Source organism: Rhea americana, unplaced genomic scaffold (genome assembly GCF_003343005.1).
Source record: "Rhea americana isolate MKP2758 unplaced genomic scaffold, rheAme1 scaffold_171, whole genome shotgun sequence".
In the NCBI taxonomy this organism is placed as follows: Eukaryota; Metazoa; Chordata; class Aves; order Rheiformes; family Rheidae; genus Rhea; species Rhea americana.
In genome coordinates this window covers 168,987-189,411 of record NW_028185828.1, presented here as the reverse complement: position 1 = coordinate 189,411, position 20,425 = coordinate 168,987, and the positions used below count along the sequence as shown (strand labels likewise).

The window sequence follows — 20,425 nt, the reverse complement described above, 5'->3', positions numbered from 1 at the left end:
TCGCCAGCAGACCTTGAAGAGGTGCTGGCAAGTTGCTCTCGGTGCAGGAAAGCTGCAGCTCGGCCAGCACGGCCCCGGAGCCGCCGCGGCCGGAGGGGCTGGCACGGGGCAGCGCCTCCCCCCTGCCGCGGTCACGCTGCAAGGAGTTTGCGTTGGGAGCCGCTCGTTTGCACCGGGAACACGGTGCTCCTGGCAAAAAAAAAAAAATACCAGTAATGACGCTGCGTCGCAYGGGCGACTCGCGGCCGCTTCATTTGCAGGCATCTGTGCCGCTGGGGCGGGAAAAAGCCTTCAAAGCCTCCGCGACCCACGGGCAACGCGTGGGGCCGGGGTGCGCGGAGCCCGTGCGTCAGCGCCGGCGCCTCGGGGCAGAGCCTCGCTGCAGCGCCGGGCACGTGGAAAGCGGAGCAAGCCTTCACCGCTCTTTCGTGTGGTGCCCCCCGCTCGATCGCGACGGACTTGTTTTCTCCAAGGAGACTAACTAAACCGCGTGCTGCTCGCGGCTCCGGCTCGCCGCTGCCTTTGCAAGCCTCGACGGCGTTTCAGCCCCGAAGAGCCGTACGCAGCAGACCACGCTCCCCGCTGGAGCCGCTCTGCGAAACTAAACACAGCCATAAATCAAACACGGGCCTAAGAACTTCCTTTTCTTAAGGCAAAATTAGACTATACAAGGAAACGGCTGAATTAAAACTCCTCTAAGGAGAACGCTTTTCAGTATTGCCCCACGAAGTTTATCTAGATTTTCTACTCCATAAACAACAGCCAACACCAGCTAATCTCTTTCCAAGGCGTTTGGCAAGGGCGCGAAGGGTGGGGGRCCGGCAGTGCCGCCGAGCTCGGCAAGCCCCGGGGTACACGCCGCACGGCGGCTGCCCTCGGCTGAACGCACCGCTTGCTCGCTCAAAAGCCCCCAAGATCCAGCTTGGCTCTGTCACCTCAAAAAAGCAGAAAGAGGTAAAACTATCCGTGCCCTTAAAAGCGCAGTCCAGCTTCAGGCTGCACAGAGGACACCGTGCGCCAACAAGTCGATGCAAAACACACGGCTGCAATCTGCACCCATATTGCATCACTGCAAATAACTAAATAAACCGGTGAATCAGACCACAGGTCTGATTTCTCGCTAGTACTTAGCACTAGTGCTTCTGCCACAGGACAGCTCTTACACAGCACAAATACAACACGCGGCCAGAGGTGTATAGTGAGAAATGAGAAGCACGGAAACTTTATTCCTAAATATTTCGGACTCTCGAGTGAAGCGCTCCTGTCCGTAAGTCTCTGCCCGAGGAAGACGACTGCATCCTCCGGGAGCCCAAGGCAGCTGGCCGCTTAGGACGACTCGTCTTTGCTTATCGCGGTCCCCTGCCCTGGCAGGAGGCGCGGGATGCCGCAGCTGCACGCAGCCAGATAAGGCAGGAGTGTCTCGCTCAGGGGCGGGCACCTTCTGGGAACCGCAGAGATTGGGGTTTATCTACGAGATCCACTTTTTTTCCACAACTCTGCAAGCTAACAGCTGTGCAACACCTTATTTTACAGGGGGTTTTATCCTCTTCACGACGTGCCAAGGGCTCTCGCCTTCGCACCGCCGTTATCTGGCTGCGGACAGCAGTGCTGCGGCGCGGAGAGGGGGCCTGGGCCCGCCACATCGAGTCGGGCAGCGAGGACGGGGAGGGCGACCACGCTGTAAAGCGATCCGCCCTCTAGCAGCGCGGTGTCGCCTCGCAGCACGTTACGGGATGCTTTTTTCCCTCACGTGTTGCACTGGAGGTAATTCTGTTTCTCGCTGTGCAAAGGGAAAGGCACCTCGGTACGTCCAGGCGGTGCAAAGCGGCGCCTCAGACGAAGGAGCAGAGCGGACGTGTTGCATGCAGTTAAAGGCAGACGTTTGCAGCCTTACTATCCAGTGCAGCCAGACCGAACTCGCTGTTCAGTACTGATCTGCTCAGAAATCTCCAGAGCCTTTTCTYGCCGGCTTGAGAGCCAGATGCTTACCTTGAAAAAACAATGTTTTTCATCCAGGAGTTACCACTGATCGGGGTTACGAGTGCAGGGCGCACAAGACTTGCTGTGAAAAAGGGCTGGTTCCCCAGCACSGTTTGCGTTTTGTCCCTCACCATCACAGCGAGGCAGAACCTGGCAGGTGCCGTCCACAAGCAGCCACAGGAGCCTCTTCTCCGGTTCTCCAGGGAAAGGCTCACAGCCTTCAAAAACCATTTTGAACAGTGAGTCTGGACCAGACCCTGCCATCTCACTCACCCAAACTGTCCCTGGGTATGTGCAAAAGCGGCAGGTTTCTTGGAGTTTCTAGACCCAAACCTGCCCTTCCAACTCACCCCTTTCTCGTGAAACTTTTAGCAAGGGCCCAAGTTTTCAGTGAGTGGAGACTCAGCTAGCTCAAACCCAAAGGAGACCGCCTCACCTCCCTCTCCCCCCTGCGTTTCCTCGGTGGAAGCAAACCTCTCCTCTTCCGTGTCTCTCCCGAGCCCTGCACTGTTGGCTTCAGATGAGGAGCTGGCAAAGGGTCGCTTCAACACCAACGGCTTCGTCAGCTGGACGCCCACCGCGGTCCCCTCCTAGGAGCTGGCATACCCRGGTGCATTTCGCAGTCCTAGAGCCTGGAGCAGAGACGACGCTGGGAAGAGAAGGCCACACAAAAACATCAGTCGCTGGCGAGCTGATGTGTTCCAGTTATTTTTTTTTTACTGTTGTATCACCAAATGCCATAAAAATAAGTAAACAATATTGTTTTGTCTTCGGAGTGGGCTGACCCACTTATTCAAACATCAGCGTAAGCCATTCCCTGTTTTTATGCCTTCCCTTAAGACACCTGGATGCCACTAACCTGATTAGTAATAGAAACTCAGCCACCCAGAACATTAATCCCTTCTCGGTATAAGCTCCGAGCGTATCTTTTTGCCTTGATTCACAACAGCAGCACTCCAGATTACCAAGGTATTAGTTTCATAGCCAGTGTATGYGCAGTAGGGTTGCAGGCTGCGTAAGAGATCAGCCACGCTGTAGCAGACCAGTGGAGGGACATTAGTTTGAATGCAAAGTAATTTAGAAAGAATTGAGCCCCGATGATGCTGTGGGGTTATTCTTATGCCAAAATAGCCGAAACGTGRCAATGCACTTTCCGTCCCAGGAAGGCATCTCAGCACCGCAGCTCAGCCGCGGCTGTGCAGGCTCAGAACCGGCAGAATTCATGCAACCTCGGAGGTAAGCGAGGTGTGGGTGCGAGGAATGTGGCCTGTGGGTTTTATTTCAGTGCACACATAATCTGACCTAATTTACCACTGCCTAGCTCAATGGATTAATGTAACAGGGAGAGGCAATACAGAATGTGTATAATTACGCCTGCCTTTTTGTACCACTTCCTGGACCAAATCTTTTCAATAACTTGCCTTTCTGGTTTGAAGCCCTCAGGAACAATGGGAAAGGTGCAGCCCTCTGACACGACGTTAGTGCTTTCGGGATTTACTCGTGGCACAAAGCAGAGGAGACGCTGCTAGGAAGACTCGCGCTGCGTTGGTTTGATTTTGGTGCAGCTCTCCTTTTAGTTTTGTTTATAATGCTTTGCAAAATTAGATCCAGAGGGGAGGGAGAAAAAAATCTGGCTTATTTTTCAGGCAACGTATTCAAAACTGGTGATTATCCTGCTCTGCCGTGGACTGCTTGCATAGCCTCGATCAGGTCTTTTAATTTTGATGTGCCCTAGTAACTCGTGTAAGCAAAGCTCGGCGTGACTGTGAGATCAGGAATATGAGAAGAACACTCTGCAAATGAGGTTAAAAAAAAGCATTTGGGCATCTCACACTCATGCTCCCCAACACCAGGTCTTGGCTATGTGCAAGGAGTGCTGGGCGATGTCCTCCGACCGGTCAGGCCGGACTGGACATTGGCACGCGTCCTTCTGGCTCAGGAGCCTACTTGGATCTGAAGCTCTCTGGAGCAAGAACAAGCTTTKGGTTCCCTGCGTGTTCAAGACTGGGTACAAAAGGGTCTCAGCCCGTGACTGGCACTCCTAGCCTGCCACCTTAATACAAACAAATGAAAAAAAATCAGTATTATTTACACTAGAGTGAGCAAAACCTGCCAGCAGGTATAGGGCAATGAGACTGTGGGGATATCTCTCTGGTTTGGAAGAGGGAGTTTTAATGCAAAAACACAAAAGTTCAAGAAGATAAGTTCAAACACAGAGCTCTGCGACGCAGTTCACCTCCGCCTCCTCCTATCAGATCCCCCTCACTGCACCACGAGCCAAAAAACTGCCTCCCTCGTTTCGATCAGTAAAGACACACGCCGAGGCACCAGCTGCTCCTGTATCTGCTCCATCCCGCGGGCAGACACTTGGGAGGGTCCCGGCAGCGTCTGGGACGTGTTGCCCAGAGATAGGGGCCCAGGCACGCTGCAGGCACCTTGCTTGGGCGGTTGCTGCTAACCTGGTGTGTCTCCAGCTTCTTATTTGGAAACAGCACGTGCAGGAACGGCGCGGCGCGGGGCGGGCGCGGCGGCTCGGGGATGCGTTGGGATAACAAAATTGGCATCTGGCGCTTTGGTCAAGCTTCCCTTCAGTCCAAAAGGCGTTCGGACTGGGARCGGCAGCTTCGGTCAGCCGCGCGGCCAAAGCAGCGACCGAGTGTGCCGCCACCAAGAGCAGCAGCCAGCGGTGAAGGTTTTACTCCCACCGGTGATACTGTTGAGCATGCAATGRAGTATATTCATAGACAACTAATATTTTCTCTGTAGCTGCAAGGACCGTGCATCTGGAAATAATTAGCATTCACAAAAACAACTCGCTCACTCCTCCTAGGCCTCCATTTTGTGCCGCCTGCAGACTCTGGCAAATACGGTTTTATCAGCAGCTCTCGGTTTCTGCATATTCTTCAATATTGTTAACGTCTAATACAGCCACCCACCAACCTGCAAGAGCAGCTCAGGACAAACCCGGACCAGAGCTTGCTGCTGAAGCAGTCACCATGCTCTGTCCCAGCACACCAGCCCAAAGCACAGCTTTGCAAGGGTTGAGGGCAGCACCTTTGTTTTTTCTAGCAGTCGATAACACGCTCCAACCTCCGTCTCTGTAGGTGATGGCAGCATCATGGACAGGCTGCTGTGAAGCCATTCCCCTGCAAATTAGGAGTCACAGTAGCTGGGTTTTTTTTTAGCTCTGAACCAGAGGTAAAGCATGTGCAAAAGGAGAGCTGCCTCCTCCCAGGCAGTCGGATTTGCCAGGCGAGGAGGAGGACGCCAAGCCCGGCCCGCGTCCGGGCTTGGACGGGAACTCACAGGGCAGCTCGACTCGGAGCCGCTCGCCGCTGCGCGGATGGCGAAGGCGAAGGCTGGCAGGACGGGCGCCCAGGCAGCGCTATTCTGCCCCAAGGCCTCGCGTTTCTCCTGAAAACCAAGAGCAGCTCTAATAACTCCTTATCCCTAGAGGTCCCGTCATTATCTTTGCGTAATTTGCTCTCCATCAGCACCTGCTTTCTCGCCCAGGGCCGTGCCGGAGCCGGGCAGCACAGCGAGCAGACACCTTCCCAGCGGGTAGTTGAGACCGTCGGTTCCACTCCGGCCCAAGGYAGCGAGGGAAGAGAGCAGCAGCACATCTGTTCCCGGACCAACTTCAGCTTTCTGTGGGAACTTCATAGGATGGATGAGTGCCAGCGGGACACCCTGAGCACCGCAGAGTCCCAAGGAGATCAGCACTCGCGCTGTCCCCTGCCCACGCAGGGCGCTCCCCACAGACGGAGCAAGGAAGGCAAAGGCCACGGGGACGGACTGATTTCTCCACCCCACGGCAATCCCCCGCCGGCCTGTCCCTGGCCCCTTGCCAGCAGATCACTGCCTCCATCACCTCGGAGGACTTTGCTTGGGCCAAAGGGCCGCGCGGCTCGGCGCTGGCTCCGCGGTCCCGGGCGCAGCTCGATCGCTGCGGTCCCAGCTCGCGGCGTGGGGGTCCGGCGGTGCGATGGCGAGGGGGCTGCGGAAGCAGACGAAGCGGATGGTCGGGAGGCTCAAACGCGCTGCACAGGGGCTGCACGCCCGCAGCGGGTGCTTTTAAAGGTACACAAATCGGGTACGGTTGAAAAGCATTGCTCCAACGGCTTCAGGAGATCAGGGCTTCCTCTCRCAAGGGCTTCCACCAAGCCGGAATCTGTGATGGAAACGCTGCATCGTCTGGCTTGGATTGAACTTAAAATACTCCTTCTAGGTGTTCAGTCCTATCTCCATGAGCGTATGCCAACAGAGGAGTTGGAACACTTAAATCCTACTGAAGAAGCCCTACGGAGAGCCACACGGCTGGCCAGAGGTCTCTCTGCAGCGCGGCTCAGCGGGGATGCTCACGGGCTGCAGCTCTTCCTCTGGCTCCTGCTCGCGCAAGCCCCTCTCCCCCGCTCGCAGCAGCGTGTGCCTACACTTGTCTGACAGCCCGTCCCCCCCGTTGGGCCGCGTGCGTCGCTTTGCTCTGCGGGACGCGGCGCTCCAGAGAGGGGAAGCAAAAGCCAAAGGGTTTTTGAGAAGCACCAAACGGGGGGTGGAAGGACAAAGATGAAAGTTTCTTGTGGCCGTACAGAAAGAGGAAGAGGAAACGTGGCACTAAATGAGCTCGTGCACAAACCCGCTGCTTTCCTTGAGTACCTTCAGCCAGCCAAGGATCCTGCTGGAGAAACGCAGCTCCTCAGCGACAGCCGGTTTTCGTAGGAGGAGCAGAGGGACAACCCCATTCCCCGCTGTTCCGCTCCTGGCCAGATCCTCCACATTCAGTTCCTCCACTCTGAACGCGATCGTGGCTTTCAAAACAGGGGTAGTTCTGGTAATCAACTCTAAATGCATTCCTAAGGCTTGATTTTCCTCCTCRCTTAAGGACTTCTGCAAGGCCTTAATCCAGTGCTTCAAGCTGGGACATCCAAAATACAGCATTATGTTTGAGCAACTTGAACTGCGCAGGCATGCGATGGATAGACAGACAAACAGCAATTACATAATACGCACCATAATTTAAGAAAATGTCAGCAGTGAAGGTTGGATGCTATTTTCTTTCACAATTTGCACTGCTGGATTTCCAAGGGAAAAAGCAAAGCCTGTAATGCAACAATTTGTAATGGCAAAAGAAATGAAAATAAATAAATAAAAAAACCGAGAGCTGCGAAAATGTGATAAAATCAAATTTTCTGTGTGGGAAAGTAAATAAATCTTCCAGAGTAAATGCTTTTTAGAGATGGCTGACAAGYAGAGCTATTTCTGTGGCTAGCCTCAAGGCTGCTCATGTTGCTGCATTAATCAGATTGAATTATTACAGAATATTGCATATGAAAAACGTTGTGCAAAGTATGCACACAACACCACCGCAGTGACTTGGCAGGACTTGGTGTTGGTGCACATGACTCCGCGAGTTGTGGGATGGTCGGTCAGAGGGCAAACCTAGCAGGCCTCTGGCACGACTGCTTAGACGGAGGAAAACAGGAGCCCTGCGCAAGAAAATCCAGCAGCCCAGCTCCTTCGCTGCTGTAACTTAATATTGACCTCAGTGGATCAACCGATGTGTATCGCATGGATATGTGGCCCCGGAAATCTTAAGACTAGGTTTTATTCTCAACTCTGTCTCTGACTGTCTCTGCAGTTTGCTTTTTCCATCTGTAAAACAGAGACAACGAACCTTTGTAATTTGCTTTGTGATCAGCAAATGAGAAGTTGTTGCAGAAAAATGAGTAGCAGAGGTATTTGTGTCATCCTAGCAAACCTGTCCCGTTCGACATTACAAAATCACCCGATATCCCGCTCATCCCCTTTCTCCTGGAAGAGCAGCACATCCAGTCTAACCCTCCGGAGGTTTATGTAATACTCTCCAAACCTTGTGCCTGGACATGTATTAATTAACAAGCATATATTTTTGCTCACATGGCCACGCTTCATTTCGCCCGAGGCAGCTGGATGTAGTCTGAAGTTCAGGCACATGGACAYGTGCTTCCCCAGCCCCTGGCACTGCAGAAGGAGAGTTTGCGACTCARCTCAGTTTGGGCATCGCTTTCCGTGGGCTGCTGCGCTCGGGTGACCCTGGTTCCCCAGACCAGCGCCGCGGCCGGCAGCACGGCCTCCAGATCCCGATGATGGAGCATGCTCACGTGGCATTTTAATGCCAAGGCAAATCCACCCAGCCTTGCAGCCAGAGCGTCGCTCCCCGCAGCCGGGGCGGCCCGGGAGCTCTCGCCCGGCGTGCACGAGTCGGCTACCCCACCAGGTCAGCGCCGGGGAAGCGAGGGTGCRGGTCCAGCGCCGCAGCAACACCTGCGGCCAGCTTGCTGCAGAAATCCCCCCGCGCCTGAGAAGCAGCACGCCGGGTGGTAGGAAAGCCCATTGCTTTAGCTCAAGGTAAAGGGAATCAGATGGATGTTTGCTGATCTCAACCACCAGCCTGGGGGTGAAGGCACCAAGAAGCACCTCTTAGATGGCACGCTTTGACCTGCAAATGCAAATAATTGCCACAACTGAAGGTAAGTGAAGGTTAATTCGCTACTGTGCAGTCCGTACCTAGTGGGAGCCTGGCTGTCCCCGGAGCAGGGTCTGCACAGAGCCATCACGTTAACCCCGTCCTGCGTGGCGGGGCCATCCCCCTGCGACAGATGGACGGAGATGAGGCTTGTCCACACCGCGTAGCTTCCGTAGGCAAAGCAGTGGACACACAACTTTTCCCCAAATGACAATGCACTTGAAGACACTAGTCCTGAAGCAMCAGAACATCGAGAAGAAAGCAATAGCAATAATACAAGGAGATCGTATGCTTTTGTGAAGTGACATGCTGAAAGAGGAATGAATGAATGAGTCATTCCGTGATAAGATCGCACTGAAGCTCAAGGCTAGGCCTTGGTCCCACATAGCTCCTGGATGAGTTTGCTTTTGTGCTTTTCCCCTTCAAAAATGGAGCAATACAAGCAAGGAAGAGAGGCCTACGTACCAGTTCCCTTCGYACATGCTGATCGTTTAATGCACTCCGAAATCAAGGGTGTTTTGCCATTCGAGAGCTCAGTTGTCAAGGCAGACACAGGCATGAAGGGATAAAGTTTCTCACCTAGAGTCATACTYAGGACCAGTGGCAAAGCCGTGCTGCGACACCAGAACTTCTGCTTGCCAGGTGAGCACACTGACCAGGAGACAAGACTGTCTGCAGTGATCATGAGGATTGTACTTGTGGTGTGGAAACAAATGGACTTATTTTACCTTGGCCAGCTTGGAAATAAGAAGCCATTTAGCCACAGGCATCCACAGCTCATTACTGGACTTGCTAAAGCTGAGCCCTATGCAGTTCACCCCAAGTGTGAATCTTCCTCAGAAACCTAGAATACTATGGCAGTTATTATCCTTATGTGGGTGATAATAGCCCTGATAGTTCCTTTAAACTAGGGCTTAAATTGAGCCTCTACAATTTGCATTAATGCRTTGCTGTCAGCCAGTCCTGCCCCGGTTCTTTTGGGAAGCAGGAGAGGGAGCAAGGGGGGCGAACGCCAGTGCATAACCTCTAGCAGAAGAGGTAGAAATAGCCGAGGAGCAGTAACATCTCAGACTGATCTAGTTATTTACTGTGTCAACAGTGGTAGGTAGGGATATGTTTGGCAATCTCATTTTTTTCTCAGCGTTGCGTTTATGTGCGTAAGAAACGTAGCCTTACATTCATAAACTTTCTGTGTCTTTCCAGATCTCTGGAATGATCTCCCAGCAGCTAATACACAAGCTTTACTGCCTCTTAGTGGCAATGAACAGCACGGCTTCTTGCAGSATGGTTTTACCTTTCCTGTCACAGAAAGATTACAGCAGTTTATTATTGCCATTATTTTTTTGAGGAGTACAGGCATTCTGGCACAGTTTCCAGGAAGTGTGATTCCACATCCGAACTCAACGCTTTGCAAAGCAAAAACCCACAAGCATTTATTTTTGGCAATACAACTAGATCCAGTCARCACTGTCCCTTTCGAGGACAGACCCTTACAACGGATATTTGCGTTTCAGTGGATGRAGGAGAGGTCTAGCAGGAAGATACAGCGTGAGAAGACTGAACTCCAGATTCAGCTCCTCACAGCCGCTGCCTGTCTGCGCGGGCCGTGGAAGCTGCTTCCAGTCTCTGCCTCAGTAATTTGGGGTAGTGAGATTTAACTAGTACTGTACACTGGTTTGCACRGCCCGGTGATCCCCTCATCTTGCCGCCGGCTCCGGGGGTGCYTCTGCAGCGTGACTCGCAGAGATGCTGCGTGCCTACGTCTCCGAGACGTGAGCCTTCCCYGAAGGCTAGTTTTGCTCCTACGTGCAGTCTTACACATCCAGATGACACTGCAAACAGCTTTTGGTTTGGAGGAGTAGCATCCAGGCTTTGCTATACGGAAAAGGCTGAAATGCAAACTATTTTTTATCAAAATCACAGGAATTGTGATGGAAGGACAATCCACGGTAAGTTAATTYTGATTTTCTGAACCAAAAAACCTGATGGCTGCTGGTTTGCAAGGGAGAAATACCTCTCCTGGTTTAGGAAAGGTGACAAGTAACTGTCAAGGTCTCCTCTGGTTTACAGAACCAAAGCAGGGCAGATGCCACCCTGCAAAACCAGCTTTCTGGGTCCACGTGCGGACGGACGATCGTTTCCAGCTGCACGCTGCGAAATGGAAAAGCGGAGCCAAGGATAGCAGCACACGGCTGTAGTGATTTTCAGACTGAAGGGTGTTTGGACACCTCTTCCCCGGGTCTGGTGCCAGCAAATATTTACAAGCTCATCCGACAGTTGTTAAAATCTGTCCTGGAGCTCTCTGGTACCTGCTAGCAGGTTGATTTACCACAGTGCAACCGCAGGGGCTGGAAGGAAACACAAGCTCTCGGCAGACAGGTTTTTAGGGGCTCGGCGGTGAATCCCGGCTGCTTCCAGCACCTTCTCCGGCCGGCGCGGGGAGGACGCCCTCCTCCCGCCACACGGCCGAAGCGCGCTGAGGCGACGCGGCCGGGACTCGGCCATAAACCCTTTCAGATCATCGTTTTCACTTTAATCAGCTGCATTTATTTATTTATTACAGGTTCTTTCCACACCGAGCTCTACAGCAACCAACCACCGCCACCGCCGCCATCTTCCTTCCGCGCCTCAGCGCTGGCCACGCCCCCTCCCGCGCCCCATCTTAGACCACACCCCCTCCTCATAGGCCACGCCTCCCTCCTCATAGGCCACGCCCCCGAGGCCGCTCACCCAAGGCCACGCCCCCTCCCGCAGCCTTTGCGCTGCCGCTCTTTGGGGGGGCGTTGCCTGCGTGCGTGCGTCACATCCGGCGGCGGAACCCGGAAGTGTCGCTTGGGCCGGTTGCTATGCGGCGGTAGAGTGGCGGCGGAGCGGGAGGTGAGCGCCGGACGCCTGGGCCCCTCCGGCCGGGGCAGGGGGGGGGAAGCGGGGAGGCCAGGGGGCACCTCTGTGTGCGTGGGGGGAGCGCAATGGGGGCCCGGCCCGGCTCGGGCCTCGGGGGTTGCCCCGGGCTGCCGAGGCCGTGAGGAGGCGGCGGGCGCCGCGCTGCCCGCCGGGGGCTGCAAAGGAAGATCGTTAACGTTAAATTTGGAGCCTTTGCGCTTTAGGGACGGGGTTTGCCCGCGGTGGTGGAGCTGAATGTGCGTCTGACTTCCTCTCGACTACCTGAGCAGCGTAGCGACCGATGGTGGTTGGGGGAAGATCGTCACTTTATTTATTTATTTATTTTCTTTAATTCAGGAGCAGAGAAGCGATGGCTTTGAGGAGGGTTCGTGTGTCTCCTCAGCCAGAGGTGACTGGCTGATACTGGGACACCTGCTGGGCTTTCTCTCTGTTGGTCCTGCCCATAGCCTGAAATGGGGAGGTAAGAATCCAAAAAGAAAGGGCGTATCATCAGAATTGTGGTATCATCGGAGCAAATGGTGAGGAACCTGGCTGTGAATTCCTGCCTAACTGTGTGTCCTGGGGTGGGGACGGAGCGTTGACTCTGCTTGTACCCAAGCACAGGCAAAGTGCAGCTGGAGCAGACCAAAGTAAAAAGTGTTCTGAAAAATCTGTTGGTTCTTAGCTTTTATTAAAGAACGTCTTGCAGTTCTTTTTTGTAGCATCTATTTTTAAACCAGATCATCCTCTTTGAATTCTAGGATCAACATCTCATGTTTGCTTCCTGCTTCCTGGCACTTCAGCATCTCTCCTGTGGGGTGTCCACGTATTTTCAACACCACTTTGCGACAGATTGTTGTTATTGGAATACTTGCTGCTGCTGTCTCTTTGCTTTACTATTCTGTGGTTGTCATCTGGAATAAGTATGGACGTGCCTACAGGGATAAAAGATTCCACAGGTGAGAATTTAAAAAGTGCTCTAGTGGAGAGTAAAGATGTAGTTTTCATTCTACAGATTTGTGTTAAATTACTTACAGTTGGGACAGGAATTTGATGTTAAAGACAAAATACTGACAGGAAGTATGTAATAAAATAACAGAGGAGAAAAAATCACGAATAAAATTTCATGCTTTTTTCCCATTTTCTTTTGAAATTGCTTTCAATTTATTAACAATTTAAATTTATGATAACTCATTTGATGTTTCCATAGCACAATAAAAATGTGGGAGCAGGAGTGTTGTGTAACAAATTATTCTGAAAATGACTTTTGGAATTTATTTGAAGTGTTTGGTTCTTTTCAGCAACCCTTTCCCCCTTGCCTTCAGCAGTGTAAAATGCTAAAAACTAGTGTGAGATTCCTCCAGTAGAAGCTGTTACTGTGTTTTGAATCTGATTTTTTTTTAAAAAAAAAAAGCTTTCATACAAAGCTTGAATTATCATGTATTAATACCAAATTTTCTTCTAGATATCTTGCCCGAGTAACTGATACTGAGGCTACTGATACAAACAATCCAAATCTGAACTATGGAATCGTTGTGGATTGTGGCAGCAGCGGCTCTAGAATCTTTGTGTATTGTTGGCCAAGGCACAATGGTAACCCACACGACCTGTTGGACATCAAACAGATGAGGGACAAAAACAGAAAACCAGTGGTTATGAAAATTAAACCAGGTACTGGAAAGAAATTAATTTTTAGAATTGCTTTTCTAGGTAGTTGCCTATCCTAACCTTGCTTTTTCAAAGCCTGTATTTAAAATATCTGAGTAAAGGAAACTTGAATGTTGTTAGTATGGCAGTCCTCCAGTTTCTTTGCTTTTGATTTGCACAAAGTTTGTTCGGCTTTACAACTTGAAACATGACACTAACAAGTAGAAGGAAGGAGGTTTCTTTGTATGCTAAGACAGTTGTCAGTTAAGTTAGTTCTATTTAAAAGTAAGTAAATAATTGGCTTTCTAATAGGCATTTGACCAATTATACAAAGAGATAATTATAAAACAGTAATACAGGTTTTTGTTTAATGATTAGAGGATGAATTAGTGTTAGTTCTTTTCTAAAATTTATTTATTTATTTATTTTTATTCCTGTAGTTGATTTCCTAGAACTTGCTTTGGATTTTGTTTCTGCTCAGTGCATTGGCTATCAAGATTTTGCAGACAGGAGCTGCCTGAGGCCTGAGTTCCTTCACTTTCATTTTTTCATCTGTTTCACYAGGCATTTCAGAGTTTGCTAGCTCTCCTGAGAAGGTCAGTGATTACATTTCTCCACTTCTGAGCTTTGCTGCTGAGCATGTACCTCGTGCAAAACACAAAGAGACTCCTCTTTATATTCTGTGTACTGCAGGAATGAGGATTCTACCAGAAAGGTTGTTAGCTATCTTATTTTCAGCATTTAGAATAGCGATCCTGGTGTCTCTGACTATTTTTAACTGTTGAAAAATGTAATTTTGCAGCCAGCAGAAGGCAATACTTGAGGATCTGCTCACTGATATCCCTGTACACTTTGACTTCCTGTTCTCGGACTCGCATGCAGAGGTTATTTCTGGGAAACAGGAAGGTAGGTTAATGTTGGAAAAATTCTTAAAATGCTTATTTTCCTGCTACAATTTGAATACTTTTTAACTGCTTTTTAAACTTCTAATTCAGATGAGAGACTTATTCCTCAATAGCARTAGATGGTGCAGATCATCAGCTGTAATCTTCTAACTAGTCTAAATGTTTTCTAATTAGTTGTGAGCCTAACACATCCCTGTTTTGCAGAGATTTTAGTCTATTTTCTCCAACTTCAGGGAGACAGGGATCAGGATAGGATAAAAGATTTCTCTCAGCGGAAGAAGTGCTATACACAAATGGTTTCTAAAGGGATCAATGATCTGATGTAGTCAGCTTGTAAAACTTTGTCATTTTAAAAGCCAATTTGCTTATTTTTTCTTAAATCTACAACCAAAGTATCTTTAATGTATTGAACTAGAATTTTCATCAGAATCCTGACCTGGGACAGAAAGACTAGATTAACTTGTCAGGACTTTAAGTGTTTTACTGTGTAAAATAGGAGCAGTGATAAGTGATAACAAGTCAAATGCAAAATAACCCTTTTGTTTTTAAGATGGTATGTATTAGGCATTCCTGAAATATCTGATTTTCTTTTTTTCTTCCCCTTTGTGTATGTAGGAGTATATGCATGGATTGGCATCAACTTTGTTCTTGGAAGATTTGAACATACAGATGATGGTAGGTATCTTAATTGTGAACTAGGTTTTAGGAAGGACTTCAGATATGTTGCTCCTGTGCTTTCAGTGTTGATGGTATTTTTTTCAGATAGATCAATCCGTGAATAGTGCACCTCTGAATGCCAGTATAGGCTTAAATTGTACGTGAAACTTCAATGATCTTCATTGTTACCAAACCTGGAGAGCGTTCCGAGGGTTATGCTGCTTTAGGCCCGCCCCGGCTCTATTTCTCAAAGACTTYTCGTTGTTTTCTCCAGAGGATGAAGCAGTTGTGGAGGTGCAYGTCCCAGGCAGTGAAAACAAGGAGGCCATCTTTCGTAAGAGGACAGTGGGTATTCTTGACATGGGCGGAGTGTCGACTCAGATAGCATACGAAGTTCCTAAAACTGTAAGCTTTGCCTCTTCACAGCAGGTTATTATCTGTGCAACTTTCTTCTTTTCCTTTTGGTTTATTTTAATGCATATTTGTTCTGTTTGTTTTCATTGCTTTGAGTCTTACTCTTCGTTACATCACATCTCCAAATGGCAAGAGAAGATGGCAAATACGAGTCCTTCATCAGCTAAGCAATTCATTTGTATTTTGTTCATTCAGAAAGTTGATTTCAGTTAGTATAACTTGTTAGCAATTTTTAAGTTTAATTGGATGTGCATTCTTTGTGTGTACATAAATGTATATTCCTTTTTTTAACACTTCTTATGCTTAAGAGACTTTGTGGCATATAGAGACTAAAAGTTGTATGATTTCATTAAAAGGGCTTACATAAGATATGTTTTTTTCCTTTATAAGTTGGATTGTGAGATACAGAATTAATAAGTTAGTTGGCAACAATAGTTTGTTGAAACATCACCTGTGTTCTCAGCACAGTTCATTTGTTAAAATGAATTTCTTCATTGCAAAGTCTTAAATAGAGCATGACTTTCTCTCATTTCAGTGCACTGATCACTAGAATAATTCTGAATTTTTTAAATTAGATAACCTCTCATTGACTTCAATGAAAAATTAAGAAAGAAGAGCATAAAAGCCCCATGGTTTGGCTTTCAATGCGCTGTGGTAATGGTGTTCAGATCTTCAGCTGTGAAATTTTATTCTTTTTGCTACTGCAGATTTTAATAACTACTCTTCCTATTTCAGACAGATGGCATAACAAGCAGTTTCGGCTGTTAATCARAAATACAGGCAGTCAGATTCTGAGCTGATTGTCACAGTCAAATGTGAATTTGGAAACAGGAAGAGTTTCAAAAAATTGATGATAAGTGTACCCTGTCTGAACATAAATTGRTTTAAAAAAAGGTGTTTTCAACCTGCAGCCCATCCAGGCTCCCTGACTGTGACACTGTACAGTCCTATTTCTGTTTCTTGTTTACAAAGTTTGTTGGAAGCTCTGCAATGTTACGCTACTTTCCTGAGCACCTTCTACGTGCGGTGCTTCTGCTACACGTCTCTTAAAATGTCCAATAGGCTACTTCCAACCAACTGAGGTATGGAATATGAAGAGAGGTGAGAGACTGGCAGAAGTCTCCTGAAAATCTTGAGAATTCTGGAAAACTAAGAATGGTTCTGCTGGCCAACCATCAGTCTACCTATCTTAGCAATCTGTGGCATTGGGAAGTCAGAGGTAGTAGCACTGAGTTTAATAGCTGTAGAGAAACCTTTTTCCGGGGAAGAGACTTCAGTGTCTGGGGTAGCAATTTCAGTTTCCTGCCCTTTAAAGTTCCTTGGGTATCAGTAGTGATGATAGAGTACTCTGCAAGTAGAATGTGCTCTCTCACTATCAAATAGAAGGTAATGTGGACCTGTGAAAACCGAAATAGATGAGTAAGAAGTGATGCCTAAAGATCTTAAGGCATCCTGTTGTTCAATGAACTAGCTAACCTTTAGGTTCTCATTCATATTGTTTATAGCTAATCCTAGTGCTTGTGTTCTACAGGAGGAGGTAGCCAAAAACTTACTAGCAGAATTCAACTTGGGCTGTGATGCTCATCAAACTGAACATGTATATAGAGTCTACGTTGCAACATTCCTTGGCTTTGGAGGGAATGCAGCACGCCAGAGATATGAAGACAGTTTATTTACCAGTACCTTATTTAAAAACAGGTAACTAGTTGCAGTAGCTCAGGAATGTTGGGTTCTGTGCATCACTAGGCTCAGCAGACTCTTGAATATGCCTAGAAAAGAGTCTTGATGTAAAACTTAAGTTCTGCCATGTGCAGCGTGAAATGCTGAAATCTCTTTAAATGAGAACGTCTTTCTGTTTTGATACTGAGATATTTCAGAGTTTGGTGTTTCTGATCACAGTTGTTACAGTTGTGCGTGCTCTTGTGTGCAGGCTGCTGGGCAAACAGATTGGTATGACTTCTGATTCACCCTACTTAGATCCTTGCCTGCCCCTGGATGCTCAGGATGAGATTCAGCAAAATGGACAGATAATGTATTTGCGTGGAACAGGAGACTTTAATATGTGCCGTGAAGTTATTCAACCCTTCATGAACAAAACCAATGAAACCCAGACATCTCTGAATGGTGTTTATCAGCCTGCCCTGCACTTTCAGAACAGCGAGTTCTATGGTTTCTCAGAGTTCTACTACTGTACTGAGGATGTATTACGCATGGGAGGAGACTACAATGCTGCTAAGTTTATTAAAGCTGCAAAGGTAAGTATTCTTGAACAGAACTCTTTTATTCTAATTTGAAACAAACTGCTGTAGAAAGCATTTTGTTCTGAAACTCTTGTAACAGAACTCCTTTAAAGGTCCAAACTCCTTTCACCCTGCAATGAATTATCACAGGGCATCTCTTTGCCTCATCTTGGTTTTCTTTTAGAATATTTGTTTTAAGACACAATAATAGAGTTGACTCCAGAGGGAAAAGGACTCATAGATTTCAGAACTATTGAAATAAGGATAAATCTGTACTACTTCTACCCTGTACTTCTTTTTATGAAGGTCTCAGTAATGATTAGTAAAAAATTCCCTTTTCCTCTTGCTTTATATATTTCATACCTGGTTTACTGGGGCTAATCCTAGCAGGGATCATTCTGTCAGAGCAGTATAAAGTAAGGCTACAGCATAAACTAAAGGAATATTACATGCTTTGTCAATGCCCTAAAAACAGTGGGGTTCTGTGTGTGTGTATCTGCAATGGTGTTACTAAAGACTTAAAATGCTACTGAATATTAGTTTAATATCATTTTGACCCATATTTGACATTTGTTATTAAAGGAAATATGAAATGTGTGGTCTGACATTGATAGTTCAAGGGAAGTTGTTACTTCTAATTTTTCTAGCTTTGGCTGTTTACAGAGCATCTTATCTGGTGGCAAACAAATCTTAACACAAAGCAGATGCAATTTTGAAGTCTCTCGTGGTTTCCTTTTTTTTCTTTTTCTTTTTCTTTCAGGATTATTGTGCCACTAAGTGGTCTGTCCTGCGAGAACGTTTTGACCGTGGTCTTTATGCATCACATGCTGATCTCCACAGATTGAAGTAAGTATTTGTGTTTGTACAGCAAATTCATTCATGCAGAGTAGCCAAGGAGAGGTCATGTCCAAATGATCCATTTAATGGCATCATTAAAAGTGTGAATATAACCTTAAATATTGCATCAGCCATAAAAATTACTGATAGCAATGCTTCTAAATATGCTCCACAGTCCTTTGGACCTGTGTAACTACTGAGAAAATAAACGCTTCACTCTATGCCACTTTTTCTATAGGTACCAGTGTTTTAAGTCTGCCTGGATGTATGAAGTATTTCACAATGGCTTCTCTTTTCCTGCGAGTTACAGCAATTTGAAAACAGCTCTGCAGGTTTATGATAAAGAGGTGCAATGGACATTGGGAGCCATTCTTTACCGAACACGGTTTTTACCTTTAAGGTACCACTTGTTTACTTAAATGTCTGGAAATAGTGTTTGGGTGGGTGGGATGAACATTTTTTGAAGGGAAGGGAGACACTGACAGCAAAGCAATTGGCAGACAGGGGGAGACAAAATGTTGTTTCTAGTTCGTTTATATAAAGTGTCCGTATATGTGTGCCTATTTCAGGTAGTTCAAGTAACTCTTGATTAAAGCCTATTCTATTAACATGGACTCTCTTTTCTTTGATAAGATAGTTTTGAGACAAAGCTTGGTTTGCGATTTATGTCTATCCCTTTGACTTTTCAGAGACATCCAGCAAGAAAACTTCCGTGGAATTCACTCCCACTGGAGGAGCTTCTCCTTTGTTTACAATCATTACTTGTTTTTTGTCTGTTTTCTGATTGTGCTGCTCTCCATTCTGCTTTACCTGCTAAGGCTGAGACGAATTCACAGGCGAATGTTGCGTAACAGTTCATCCACTTCCCTATGGATTGAGGAAGGTCTCCCACCACAGAAGATTCCAGGAGCCTTATGAGATGCTGTGATGGAGAACTTTTATTGGACTGCCTACAGAAAAAGCCATTTTTGCCTCAGGGTTTCTCCTTTTTGTCCCTTTAAATCATAGAAGAAGCAGATCACCCCAAGTGTGGAATTTAGCTAGGCTTTGGAAATATGGGAAAACAAGGTCTGCTGGGCTTTGTCTAGTTAGACAATATCTGCCAAAAATTCTTTATTTTTTTTCTTAAATAATGCACTTTTGTGTGTCTTGGGAAGAGTAAAGACTTGATGTCAGCAAATGAGTAGCAGCAGTATAAGCTATGTGTGTCAAGAGAACTGAGTGTGTATTCTCCTTGGGTGGGATTGTGAAATATTGTTAGCTGGGATGAATGACATTTTTTTTTCCTCTTTTTTTTTTTTCCTTTTTTTTCCCTCCAGATCCATGCTTGGTATTTGACTTCTCAATTCTGAGTGTGTCCAGTCAAAGCAAAGGAAGTACAGGGTTTTTAAAAGCAGTAAGAAACAACTTTTTAGGCAGACTTTGTTTTATATTCTGAAATAAGTACTGTGATGTAGAAGAAAAATTTATTGCACCCAATGCTGTGCTTCCACAAAATTGCTTAAATCACCACTTTGTTTTTGTGAGAGTTTCACCTCTGTTTTGGAAGCTATATCCATGTAGTGGCAAAAGTCACTACCTTTTAATCATTATTTCTGTTTCATAATCATTAAAAGATCTCCTTGAAGCTCCAGTAAGGTCAAAAAAACTGGAATATGTCTAAGCTTTTGTTTCTGCTAGAGTAGACATGCACAGTGACTTCTTTGTTTTTTAGTACTCTGATTTGTTAATTTATATTTTATTTAAAACTGTTAATTTTACTTGAAAAAAATTTGTCCATGATTAAAAGTGGGATTTATATGAACTTCTGAAGGATGAATATTTTTATTGTGTAGTATAAATCACTTCTGCTTTCACTGCGTGTATCCAATTGGCAAAATTTTCTTCTAGTAATTGTGAATATGTTAGAAAACTGGATACCATTTTCAGTAGTAGAGCGCTGAAATGCTGATACCACTTTTTGTCATACTTTAGGTGCAGTTTATTCATCTAAACATCTAGATGCTTCAAATTGTTCTATCATCTGCTCCCGATATGCCTGCTCTTACCATTGAGTGTTGAGGGAATTTAGGTTTGATCTCCTGAACTGCAGCTAAATTTAGGTGCTAAACTTACTGCTCCTTCTGTCCAGTGTCTGGCAGATGGTTGCGTTGGTGCCGTAGGAATTAACCAGATACTTGTTGGAATGACCACGATTTTAAAATGGTAATGGGTCTTTAACTGAACATTGGAAATAACAAATAGTATCTCTGTTTTACAAAGGATTTTTATACCTGACAAATCTGTTTGCTAGTTGAGAGTCTGTGTTTTTGCGTTCTGCTGTTTTTTTGAGCACCAACTAAGTGAACACACAAGGG

At 47.0% G+C, this 20,425-nt stretch overlaps 1 protein-coding gene across 2 annotated transcripts; it reads left to right on the top strand.

The window, feature by feature from the left end:
- The first annotated feature begins 11,261 nt into the window (after positions 1 to 11,261).
- Positions 11,262 to 19,880, top strand: ENTPD4 (ectonucleoside triphosphate diphosphohydrolase 4). Of its 2 annotated transcripts, none has more exons than XM_085301019.1 (13): positions 11,262 to 11,362; positions 11,726 to 11,849; positions 12,130 to 12,327; positions 12,834 to 13,039; positions 13,580 to 13,730; positions 13,818 to 13,921; positions 14,536 to 14,595; positions 14,852 to 14,982; positions 16,523 to 16,689; positions 16,922 to 17,246; positions 17,992 to 18,077; positions 18,307 to 18,468; positions 18,758 to 19,880. In XM_085301019.1, exons 2-13 carry the CDS (start codon positions 11,842 to 11,844, stop codon positions 18,984 to 18,986), a joined length of 1,827 nt encoding a protein of 608 aa, XP_085157145.1. In that variant the 5' UTR covers positions 11,262 to 11,362; positions 11,726 to 11,841; the 3' UTR covers positions 18,987 to 19,880. The 2 variants fall into 2 exon arrangements, with proteins under 2 accessions (XP_085157145.1, XP_085157144.1); XM_085301018.1 differs by having other exon boundaries at positions 14,852 to 15,006.
- Positions 19,881 to 20,425: the final 545 nt, after the last annotated feature.